This window comes from Drosophila ficusphila, unplaced genomic scaffold (genome assembly GCF_018152265.1).
Source record: "Drosophila ficusphila isolate 14025-0441.05 unplaced genomic scaffold, ASM1815226v1 contig_256, whole genome shotgun sequence".
Lineage (NCBI taxonomy): Eukaryota > Metazoa > Arthropoda > Insecta > Diptera > Drosophilidae > Drosophila > Drosophila ficusphila.
In genome coordinates this window covers 775165-788627 of record NW_025064156.1, presented here as the reverse complement: position 1 = coordinate 788627, position 13463 = coordinate 775165, and the positions used below count along the sequence as shown (strand labels likewise).

The 13463-nt window shown below is 35.2% G+C and overlaps 1 protein-coding gene across 1 annotated transcript in view; it reads left to right on the top strand.

The window, feature by feature from the left end:
* LOC108093560 (nipped-B protein) overlaps nt 1-13463 on the top strand; it is a 124837-nt gene that overhangs the window by 81198 nt on the left and 30176 nt on the right. The window contains 6 exon segments of the mRNA XM_043207650.1: nt 3986-4672; nt 4738-4969; nt 12415-12705; nt 12708-12732; nt 12799-13027; nt 13089-13283. Of these exon segments, the coding sequence (XP_043063585.1) occupies nt 3986-4672; nt 4738-4969; nt 12415-12705; nt 12708-12732; nt 12799-13027; nt 13089-13283 (1659 nt within the window).

Here is a 13463-nt window from a genome sequence, read left to right as displayed (position 1 = left end):
TTTCTTCAAGATGAAGTTTTCGAACTGTTATTAAATTTCGGATTAAATTTTATCAAAATCGGATAACTGTACCATAAAGCTGCCATAGGAAACATCGAAAAATATATATAGAATTAATGGAAATAAATTGATAACATCGTTGTTTGTTATCCCACGAGCATGATTTTTTGAATATCAAGTTTTTTAACAACCCTTATATTGAGAAAAAAGTTTCATAAAAATCGGACGACTATATCTTATAGCTGCCATAGGAAAGATCGAAAAATCTAATGGGAATAACGGAAATATAATGATAACATCGTTGTTTTTTATTAGATAAGCATGATTTTTGGAATATAAAGTTTTCTAACGACTCTTGAATTACGAATTAAATTTGATCAAAATCGGACAACTATATCATATAGCTCCCATATGATCTATAGTCGAAAATATGGAAAATGAATAGAAAAATCGTCTTAGCTTCGATGTTGTTTAGCCTTTATGTATTTTTTTTCGACATATTTGATGACTGCAAGGGTATAGGTATAATCTCGGCTTGCCGAAGCTAGCTTCCTTTCTTGTTTTAAAGGTGACGCCTGCCAATACCTTTTAATCGATATACAGCATTGCCAGATACGATTATATTTGACTTCACAAGCGAAGCGCGAAATTTGGTGGTTTTTGGGAATTTTTATTAAAAAAAACCTACTTGATCAATTATTTCCAAATTTTCAGAATATATTTATACATGTTTTAAGAATATACTGTGAAATTTTTAAAGAAAAAAATTAAATATTTTTTAAGTTAAAGTCGATCTCCTACGGCGCTAAAAAAAGGGCCTTAACTGCTGCATGGATTCCGGCCCTCTCCGTGGATGAAATCAAAAAATGAATTCTCGTTAAACTAGATGATATTGTCTATACCATCAACTACGATAAAAAAAATATATCAAAAATTGACAAAATGGCGGCGTTAAAAAAAAAAATCGAATTTTATACATATTCTTGCTCAGCACCACGATCTGAATCAAAATATATCTGTACGTCGGTCCGTCTGTCTGCAAGGGTATAATGAATAGAAAAATCGTCTTAGCTTCGATGTTGTTTAGCCTTTATGTATTTTTTTCGACATATTTGATGACTGCAAGGGTATATAGGCTTCAGCTTGCCGAAGCTAGCTTCCTTTCTTGTTTCTTTTGATTTAAGGGGAATGCCTAGTTTATTTTCTTTAGCTGAGTATATTTTTAGTTTTAAATTTTCACCGGTTTCAGAGTGTGTGAATTGTTTTGATGTCGATGCCGTGGTGTCCATGAGTTCCAAAGAGTCTACGTAGCTGATAATTTTCCTTGTGTTCGGTGTTGAATTTGTTGTTGTTTCCGAAGTGTGTGGTTTGGGTGGAAGCGCAGCTTTCAGAGAGTAAGGAGTTTGTGGGTGGATGTAGCGAGTGTTGTAGATGAAACGGGCTGTCTTGTGGTCGACTTTTTCGAACGTCTTTATGGCAGTTAGTGCCTTTTGTTTAAAGAAGGCGGGGCAGGTTTTGTCCATTGCGTTGTGATGTTTGATCTCGTCTTCCTCGTATTTGCAATTGATGCAGGTCTGTGTGTTTGTACATGGTTCGTTCTCTTCTGTGTGTTTTTTTTTCGGAGCAGTTGGCGCATATTTTATCGGATTTGCAGTAAGCAGTGGGATGTCCAAATTTGAGACAGTTGTAACTTCTCAATGGAGGTGGGACGTATTGTTTTACATTATCGACGTCATAACTTATCCATAATTTGTTTGGTATCGTAATTGTCCCAAATCGTACTTACCGATTAAGCCGGTTTCTGTGATTTCATTTTTATTTTTCCTCAGAATTTTACGAACTTGAACTACGTTTTGTGGTTTTAATTCTTCCAAGATTTCATTTTCTTCCATGTTTCGTAGGTCATTGGAGTAAATCACTTCTTTAGAAGTGTTTAGCGTTTTGTGTTCTTCTACACTGACTGGGAAGTCGTGAAAGATATTTAGTTTGAGTAATGTCTGGGCTTGTAGTGTGTTTTTCGTTTTAATAAGGAGAGTTCCTGCTCTTGTTTTTTTTGCATGTTTCGACTGCTCCGTTACAGGCGAAGTCTACAACTTTTTTAATAACGAATGGAGAAACCTTTTCAAAGGTTTTCTTGTCTTTTCTACTGATGGTAATATATTTTGGTTCTGTTGTTATTGTGCTGTTCGTTGTCCGGAATAGGTCGGGTGGTCGCGACATCGTGGTAACGTTATGCTCGGGCGCCACAGAGAGTTAGTTTTCCTTACTTATTGATCTGTTTCTTTTTTTTTTTTTGTTGTTGATACGAGGTAGTCACGAGTCGGATGATTGATCTGAATATAGATCGCAAGCTGATAAGCTGTTGGTTGGAGATTAAGTCTGTCGCACGTCTTTACTCTTTGAAACTCGGAATGAAACTGTATTAGAAAAGTTATGTATAGTACATATGGAAAAATGGTTCATTTGTTTAAAAAAAAATAAAATTGCTGGGTAATATAATCAAATTTTTCAATGTAATAGAGCCATTGGATTTCAAAACATATTATTAAAAGTGGATCCAGTGTCTATAAGGCATTTGTATGTGCAACCTTTTTAAGCTATTTCTATGTATTGGTGTTGCCCGACGCTATGATTAAAAATTTTTGTTTGATTTTGATTTATTTTGATTCTGTTCGTCCTTTATTTGGATGGGTTGTCATAGTCTTTTGGTAACAGGGAAGTTAGTATTTTAGATTTGGAGGGTTCTTGTGGTTAAGGGTATGTATTTCTATTAAGCCTTCGTGCTGTTTGAGGATTTGAAACTTACTACTGTGGGCAAAATGTAAGGTGAATTTGTTTGTAAAGTGAAAATTCTTTATTTATACTCCTGAATCAATTTCATCCCCTTCAAAGTAATCCCCTCCCGATAAAATACACTTATGCCAACGCTTTTTCAAATCCTCGAAACAGTCCAAATCGACCTCGTCGATTCCGCTTTGATCTCTTGAGTTTTGGGAATAGCCAGAAGTCACACGGAGCCAAATCAGGAGAATACGGTGGTTGCGGAACGATATGCGTCGAATTCTTGTCGAAATGGTCACGAAGAAATTGTAAGAAATTGAGCGTTTTCGGTACCAAACGAGATTTGACTTTTCGTAGGCCCAAATGGTCTTTCAAAATGGTTTTCAGAGATCCTTCTGATATTCCGATCATATTAATAAGGTCTCTAACAGTCAACCGACGATTTTTGAGCACTAATTCCTTTACTTCATTGACGTGTTGGTCATCTGTTGACGTCGATGGTCGTCCGGAGCGCTCCAAGTCAACAACACGTTCCCGACCTTCTTTGAAGTCTTTGTACCACTTATAAACATTTTTCTGGGACATGGTAGAATCACCAAAGGCCTTCCGCAAAATCCTCAACGTCTCCGCAGCCGAAATTTCATTCCGCAAACAAAATTTGATGGCACTTCTCTGCTCAATTTAATCAGACCTTGAAAAAATCGACAGATGCACTCTTGGTCGTTTAGTTAGATAGAGTGAAATAACATAGTCCACTCTGCTGATGAAGGTGTAAAGGGTTTCTGGGTTACACCAAATGGCATGATCTTTTTTAACTGCAGACGAGCTTCAGCGCAGCGATTTTTGGCTGTGTCTATACCCTTTCAGAGGGTATTATAATTTCAGTCAGAAGTTTGCAACGTAGTGAAGGAGACACCTCAAACCCCAAAAAGTATTATATATAAATGATAACACCTTGTTTTTTTTTTTATCAAACAAGCATAATTTTTGGAATATAGAGTTAACTAATGATCGATCTATTGAATTTCGAATTAAATTTCATAAAAATTGGACGACTATATCATATAGCTGTCATATGTTATGAACAATCGTCGAAAATATAAAAACTTATCTTATTTCTGCCATTGGAAAAATGAGAAATTTAATATTATAATTACAACTTTTAAATAAATATATTTCAGAAGAAATGTTTTTTACTTTTCAGATATTTCGCAAGGAAAGGTACGATAAAATTCGGAACAGCATTTTAGGAGATATTTTGACATCGATTGATCGTTTACCTTCATCCAAAAAAAATCTTCGTCCATACAAACTAACAAATAACGGAGGAAATATTCAAATGGTTACAGCACTTGTGCTTCAATTGATTCAATGCGCTACAATTTTACCAGACACACTTTGTGATAACGGAAAACTAAGTAATAAGACTCAACTTAATGTTGCTATTGACAACGAACTTCCAAGTGTTGCTAAACAAATATTACAACCAAATCAGGATATACTTGTTCTCCAAAAGTATGATGTTGCTGTCAGTATTGGCGGGCATTTCTTAACCACCTTTTTAAACAAATGCAAATCACGGTCTAATGAAACTGATTTTCGACCTCTTTTCGAAAATTTTATCCATGATTTACTTGCCACCGTCAACAAACCCGAATGGCCCGCATCTGAACTGTTGCTTTCACTTTTGGGAACGATGCTAGTTCGCTATGTGTCTGATAAAGGTATAGAACAGAGTATTCGCTTAGTTTCATTGGATTACTTGGGCATAGTGGCCGCTCGACTGCGTAAGGACACTGTTGAGTCTCGATGTAAGGTTAACATAATCGATTCAATGATAAAATCAATAAAATTAGAACAAGAAAAAGAGGGAGATTCAATTACGAGTAATGTAAGTAATATATATATATTTTGTATTGCACTTTAGAAATAATCTTATTTTTATATTTTTGAAAGTCTCATTATAAACTACATCCGGAGGAGCACAGAATTGAGTTTCTCCAGCAAATTCTGCTCGATTTTTTGGCTGTAAACGCTCAAGAAGAAAATTTAATATGGGACTATGCCCGACACTTTTACTTGGCACAATGGTATCGGGATGTAAATAATCAAAGACGTCGAATAAAGGACGGCGAAAGAGGATTGACTTTGAGAAATACTACAAGTCGTATTAAGCATAGAAATGATGGTATGTTAACCATAATTAAAAAACATAATTTGTTTACCCTTGCACAGGGTATTATATTTACAGCAAGTTTGCAACTCAGTGAAGCAGATACCACTGATTTCCTAAAGTATGTATGTACTAAACATCTGCATGATTACATTCATAACATACGTCTTAATGAATGCATTCGAATGGAGAAGAATGGAGTGAGTTGAAAGCTAGAAATGAAATGACATTGTATGAGTAAAAGCTTGTGTTCCTCTCATAATTTGAGCCGTCAAACGAAATGAGAGAGAATGAACGAAACGAAAAGTGAAATGAAAGATTTGTCAATGCCTTTGTATACTTGAATCATTCGAGTTGTTGCTTAGGATTTCGGTACATTCCTTTTTTGAGAACTGCAGCACAAGGACGAAAATATGGACAACCAATTAATAAAAGAAGCCGAAATAAATTAAATAAAGAAATCCATAAATATAAAGCCTTTTCGGACTCGAAGAAAATTCACTGCATTTAATTTGTTTTTATTTCCTTTTATTTACATTTGCAACTCGAATCATTCTAATTAAACTTCTCTGTTTTCAACGTTCTCAATTCATTCAATTCGTGTCCTTTTATACCCTTGCAGAGCAAAGGGTATTATAATTTCAATCAGAAGTTTGCAACGCAGTGAAGGACACACCTCAGACCCCATAAACTATATATATTCCTGATCAGCATCACGACCTGAATCCTGTCTGATTCTATGTTAACTAGTCTCTCAGTTTTAAAGCTATCTTGCTAAAACTTTCCCAAAAGTTGTGTGGTTATTGCATGCAGTACATGCATGCAGTCGGAACGGGCCGGATCGGGGGATTATATCGGATAGCTCCCATACGAGAGATTGAAAAAAATTATCACTCCGTTAGTTTTGCCATAAGCACTTTTCGGTAAAGCCTTGAGTTCCTCCATTAATTTCGTTTTTATCTCTTCAATCGTTTCAAATCCATGTCCTTTTTTAGATTTTTTAGATCCCAAAAGTAATGGGTACAAGAAAAACTCACATGGGGCCAACTCCGGTTAATATGGTGGCTAAGGCATGATTGTGTTGTTGTTTTTGTCTAAAAAATTTCACACAAGCAAAGATGAGTGAGCAAGGGCATTGTGATGTGACATGATGCGAAATTGTTTTTCCGCAATTCTAGGCGTTTTCCTCGTATGGTTTTTTTCAAACTGCGCATAACTTCCAGATAATACTTTTTATTGACCGTACGACCATATTGGTATGAACTCCTGATGTATTACGCCATGGTAATCGAAGAAATCAGTGAGCCAAACTTTGACATTTTGTATATTACATTTTATAAAGGTTTTCGACCGATCCCGAATTATATTTTAACTGCAATGGCTACTCGTCTTTTGATAATGTCTCAGCGACAAATGATTACCTAGTTTTCTTAGAAAAAGACAGACGGTTGAACTGACAACGTAATATCGACTAGGATTTAGACGCTGATCAATGTTACATACTAGACATCGGCATGAGTGGAAAAAAAACACACATTCAAATGCCAACCTGGTGTGAGAGAGTTGGTTCTCTTACGCTTACTCATTTGCACAAAGAATAGGAAACAAGAAAGGAAGCTAGCTTCGGCAAGCCGAAGCTTATATACCCTTGCAGTCATCAAATATTTCGAACAGAATACACAAAGGCTAAACAACATCGAAGCTATGACGACTTTTCTATTTATTTTCTATATTTTTACTATTGTTCATATGGCAGCTAAATGATATAGTCGTCCGATTTTGATGAAATTTTATTTGTTATTCAAGAGTCGTTAGAAAACTCTATATTCCAAAAATCATCACAACGATGGTATCATATTATTTCCGTTAATTCTATATAGATTTTTCGGTCTTTCCTATGGCAGCTATATTTTTTTTATGTCCTAGAGCATTGTAAGCCATTTTGCGGGAACATTTTAAGTCTTCAGAAATCTCTAAAATCGTTTTTCCAGCTGATTTAAGAGTCTGGATGACTTCCTGCTGTCCTTCTAAGCACTTAGAAGCTGGTGGGATTGCAAACACATCTTTTTATACTCTCTAAATGACAACAAGAATTATCAGTTAACTTTAACCAAAAAATACGAGACCACTGTTGTCAAAAACAAAAAATTTGAAGAGTGTGCTAAACTGGTATCTAGCCTGAATTTGAGGTATTTAGGTTCAGAGGCTTGGTAAAGGAAAACGGTAAAAGCGAATGGGACAAAATTAACGGTGCATGTTGTCCTATAAATAGATCAAACGTATATAAAAAAAATTCGGCGAAAAATCTTCGGGGAAAGGTGAAATTGGAGTTCAAAAATGGGGATTGCATAGTGTGCTAAACTCGTGGCCACCACTGTATATCATAGAGCTGCCATAGGAAAGATCGAAAAATCTGTATAGAATTATCGGAAAGAAAACGATAACATCGTTGTTTTTTATCAGAAAAGCATAGTTTTTGGAATTTAGGGTTTTCTCATGACTCTTGTATTTCGAATTAGTTTCACCCAAGTCGTACGACTACACTGCTGGTCTTGGGTTAGACGCACTCAGTTTTTCAAACAAATTTGATTTATGTTTATTATTTTAATGATTATTGAAAAAAAGTGAATATGCAAAAACATTGGCTATTTAATAATACTTCAATTAGGGGAGGGTGGTCCCATACCGACCCCCTAAAAGGCAAAGGCGATAAAGGTGAGAAAAATCAATTTTTCAGTTCAGTTCAAAAATTTACTATGTAGAGGGATCAGTTTACTATACATCTAAATGATTAGTAAGTGCGTAGGTGCTTTGAAGCGTTAGATATTCAGGCAAATATAAAACTCCACTTTTTGGTCGTACTCAAAAGTAGTGGTCCGAAACCGACCCCCTTTTTTCTTAACAGAAAAATTTAATAACATAAAATAGAATTTAATGATTTTGACGTTTATAAAGAAATATATTGAAGGTTCTTTCCAGAAAATAAAAATTAATGTATGAAATAAAGGGCACTGTAGTCAATTGATGAAGTCTGAGTTGTCCTCTTTCTCATAGTAAGTTTTCGCGTTGTTTTCGCGTTGTTTTTCGAAAGCCGCTCGTTGATGACTGTCTCTTCGCTTTCTTCTGATGTTTTTTTTTTGTTTCTGTTACTTTTCTTTACTGAATCTTGTTTACTTTTTCATATTTTCCCTCAAAAATACGCTATGACATATTAAGCTGCCTATAAATGGGGGTCGGTTTCGGACCATCACTTCGCGGTCGGTTTCGGACCACCACAACCTTTTCTAATTAACTGCTCGCCATTATCTGATGACGCAAAGAGCGATGTAATTCTAATAGCGTGAATGACAGCTAGGACTATCAACTATCAGAAAACCTTACCCTCCGATTTTTATGCGAAGAAAAAAAACTTTAAAAATATTTAAGCTCAAGTTCAGTAACGAAAAAAAACTGAATGTCACAGGCGTTGAAACAAAACAAACGGAAAAATTGCAGTGAAACAAAAGAAGTCAAATTGGCTTTCTATCTCCAAAATGTCTGTGTTATAACAGCTTTTCACTGAAGTTACCGAAAATTCGGCTAGCATCGCCATCTCTGAGAAACATGGGGGGGGGTCGGTATGGTACGACCGGTCGGTATGGGACCACTCTCCCCTATAATATTCAAAATATTATAAAAATATAACATTAGTTGTGTTTTCAAACATTTTCTTCAAGCAACTTAAAATAAGGCACATTTTTCTTGGTCAATAGAATAGACGCACTTAGACATAATATTTAAAAAAAAAAAAACGAACTTATTTTTAACTTAAATTTTTAGTTGGTGTTAATATTTGATTTATTAGAAATAAAAAAAAATATTTCAGTAATGAGTCCTGCCTCCTTTGTTAGCAATAACTTCATATATCCTGTCCTTCATAGAATAATACAGGGAATCTATGTATTTCAACGAAATCTCGCTCCAAGCACGTTTAATAGCTGCAGTTAATGTTTCCTTGTCTTCGTATTGCTTTCCTCCTTCGTATACCTTCCGCGTTAGCCAGCCCCAAACATTTTCAATTACCTTAAGATCTGGAGAATATGGTGGCCAGGTCATGATCTTAACGTTTTCACTTGGAAAAAACGACTTTACTTCTCGAGCGTTATGAATAGGAGCATTGTCTTGTTGAAAAATCCAAGGAATTGGTCCAAAGAGATCATTTAGTTTTGGAAATACGGACTCCAACAATGTTTTGAAGTGATCGCCGTTCATCTTCTGATCGATAAAAATCAAGTCAATTGTTCCATAAAACGTGATGGCACCCCACACCATTACTCCACCTTCTCGGCTGTGGTGGCGGCTTAAATATAGCTCATCTTTTCGCATATCGTGATAATAATATTGAAAGTCGTTGGGGCCATCTAAATTAAAACGTTTTTCATCAGTAAAAACAACAGAACTCCAATCATTAGGCCGAGTGTCAGATTGAATTTCCCACGTCATGTATTCTTTCGCGAATCGAAGCCGTTTTTCTTTGCGTATTGCATTCAGTGGAGGTTTTTTCTTGATTTTTAGACGCTTTAGGTCAGGGATGCTCAAGATCGTCTTATGGCAGTGCGTTTACTAACACATCCACAAGAAAACGTGTACATATGTAGCGGCGCGTTTGTGTTGGGGCGCAGCTGTGCACTGAGAGAAAAAAAAGTTTTTACCTCCAGAACTACGAAGCATATTACGCATTGTACTTCGCATTTAAAGTTTATGCTAAAATAACTGCTCTCTAATTCATCACTCATTTTGATCCGCCAAAAAATTTAACCTTACACTTTCGATGGTCCACCACGAAATAAATCAAAAGCCAACGCAGACAGAAAGATAAGTTTCAGTGCATGTGCTCGAGTAAAAACCAAAAACAAAATACATTGCGATCAGATAAGCGTGACGACGGACAGAGATGTAATGAAGAAACAAGCAAAATTGTTTTTGTTTCGCATGCAAATCGAAGCCCATATGCACGGTGCTTATGGGCGCACTACCCATAAGCACAGAGCTCTACAAAAACAAAAGTGCACTCGGTGCATAGGCGTTGAGCACCCCTGCTTTAGGTGGTCTGCATTTCTGATAGTAAAGTAAAAAAGTAAAAACTAAAAAGTAAAGTCGTTTTTTCCAAGTGAAAACGTTAAGATCATGACCTGGCCACCATATTCTCCAGATCTTAACGTAATTGAAAATGTTTGGGGCTGGCTAACGCGGAAGGTATACGAAGGAGGAAAGCAATACGAAGACAAGGAAACATTAACTGCAGCTATTAAACGTGCTTGGAGCGAGATTTCGTTAAAATACATAGATTCCCTGTATTATTCTATGAAGGACAGGATATATGAAGTTATTTGCTAACAAAGGAGGCAGGACTCATTAGGGGAGGGTGGTCCCATACCGACCGGTCGTACCATACCGACCCCCCATGTTTCTCAGAGATGGCGATGCTAGCCGAATTGTCGGTAACTTCAGTGAAAAGCTGTTATAACACAGACATTTTGGAGATAGATAGCCACTTTGACTTATTTTGTTTCACTGCAATTTTTCCGTTTGTTTTGTTTCAACGCCTGTGACATTTATTTTTGAGCTTTACTGAACTTGAGCTTAAATTTTTTTTCTCCGCATAAAAATCGGAGAGTAAATTTTTCTGATCGTTGATAGTCCTAGCTTTCACTCACATAATTAGAATTACATCGCTCTTTGCGTCTTTAGTTAATGCCGAGCAGTTAATCAGAAAAGGTCGTGGTGGTCCGAAACCGACCGCTAGGTGATGGTCCGAAACCGACCCCCATTTATTGGCAGCTTAATATGTCATAGCGTATTTTTGAGGGAAAATATGAAAAAGTAAACAAGATTCAGTAAAGAAAAGTAACAGAAACAAAAAAAAACATCAGAAGAAAGCGAAGAGACAGTCATCAACGAGCGGCTTTCGAAAAACAACGCGAAAACAACGCGAAAACTTACTATGAGAAAGAGGACAACTCAGACTTCATGAATTGACTACAGTGCCCTTTATTTCATACATTAATTTTTATTTTCTGGAAAGAACCTTCAATATATTTCTTAATAAACGTCAAAATCATTAAATTCTATTTTATGTTATTAAATTTTTCTGTTAAGAAATAGGGGGTCGGTTTCGGACCACTACTTTTGAGTACGACCAAAAAGTAGAGTTTTATATTTGCCTGAATATCTAACGCTTCAAAGCACCTACGCACTTACTAATCATTTAGATGTATAGTAAACTGATCCCTCTACATAGTAAATTTTTGAACTGAACTGAAAAATTGATTTTTCTCACCTTTATCGCCTTTGCCTTTTAGGGGGTCGGTATGGGACCACCCTCCCCTACTGAAATATTTTTTTTTTATTTCCAATAAATCAAATATTAACACCAACTAAAAATTTAAGTTAAAAATAAGTTCGTTTTTTTTTTTTTTTTAAATATTATGTCTAAGTGCGTCTATTCTATTGACCAAGAAAAATGTGCCTTATTTTAAGTTGCTTGAAGAAAATGTTTGAAAACACAACTAATGTTATATTTTTATAATATTTTGAATATTATAATTGAAGTAGTATTAAATAGCCAATGTTTTTGCATATTCACTTTTTTTCAATAATCATTAAAATAATAAACATAAATCAAATTTGTTTGAAAAACTGAGTGCGTCTAACCCAAGACCAGCAGTGTATATCATATAGCTGTCATATTAACAATTGTCGAAAATATGAAAAATGAATAGAAAAGTCGTCATAGCTTCGATATTGTATAGCCTATACAGCCCTATATAGCCTTTTTTTCAATATATTTGATGACTGCAAGGGTATATAAGCTTCGGCGTGCCAAAGCTATCTTCCTTTCTTGTTAACAATAAAAAATTTTTTTTTTCACAATAAACAACTGCAGAATCATTGTGTAATACAGCTTGTTAAAGAATCACAGGAGCATTACGTCTGCGGGTTAAGTTAATTGCATAATGTTGTGCTTGCTGTTATTGTGTTTGATGTGCTAGGATGTTGTTAAGTCAAAATGCATTTTGCTCGACATTAAGCAATCCGTTACAACAACGCATATTAAAATGTTATTTCTATAAGGATCTACTATATACTCTAAGATCTAATATATTGCATAAAAATTAAAGGTAAATTTGACAACTCTTGAGAAGTACTATATAGAACTTTAGAAAAGTTAGAAGGTTTCTGAATTGTGAAACGTAGACAGTGATCTACATTTATTGTTGATGGACTGCGGGCAATTCGGGAACTCGGCAACAAAGCTACCGGCACAGCCAAACAAAAAATTCCTAACAATTTGTTTAAATAATTAAAAAATAATTTTAATTGTAAACTAACTTTGTAAACAGATTTATACTGGCTGAATCTGTTTTTTGCAATCCGTACTACAAACAACAACCATTATAATTTAAATCATATTTTTTTAGGTGAATACTTGGACACATCTGATTCTGGATCGTGTGAAGAAATTGATACCGAAGAAACAAAAAAAAATGGAAACTCCTCGATTGGTGATTCAAAACTTAATATTGAAATGTTTAAAGTTTTGGATGCAAGAAAACAATACTTAATAAACAAAATTAAACCATTCGCTGTTTTATGCGAACAAAACCATTCATCAAGTCAGCACATAAAAACGTACATAGATTATAACAATGCCCAGCTAATAGCGCAGTATCTGGCCACCAAAAGACCTTTCAGCCAGTCCTTTGATGGATGCTTAAAAAAATTATTTTAGTCGTTAAGTGAGTATATAGATTATAAAAAGTTCTTATTACTTTATTACTTTTTCCTTCAATTACTTAACCTAGCGAACCGTCAATAGCAGTGAGGACACGTGCAATGAAATGCCTTGCTAACATTGTTGAAGTTGATCCTTTAGTTCTGAAACGAAAGGATATGCAAATGGGAGTAAACCAAAAATTTTTAGACACAGCCATTTCAGTACGAGAAGCTGCGGTAGATTTGGTTGGAAAATTTGTACTTAGTAATCAGGAATTAATCGATCAGTATTATGACATGCTATCGACACGGATACTGGTAAGATGTCTTAAATTCATAATTGTCTTACCCCTTAAATAATCATTTTTTTTTTTTTTAGGATACTGGTGTCTCTGTACGAAAAAGGGTCATTAAAATTTTAAGAGATATATGTATCGAGTATCCAGATTTTGGAAAAATTCCGGAAATTTGCGTTAAAATGATACGACGTGTAAATGACGAAGAAGGCATTCAAAAACTTGTTACCGAAGTTTTTATGAAAATGTGGTTTACACCATGTATAAAAAATGACAGGGTCAGTACCTATGTGTTAAAAATGTTTTTTGCAAAGGTTTAGACTAGTTGATTTGCAACCAAGTTGCAATAAGTTGACATGGTCAAATTTTTCTTCGTATTGCTTCTCGATGCACAACTTCCAGATAATACTGTTTCTTGATCGTACGGTAATATGGTAAGAACTCCTAATGCACTACGG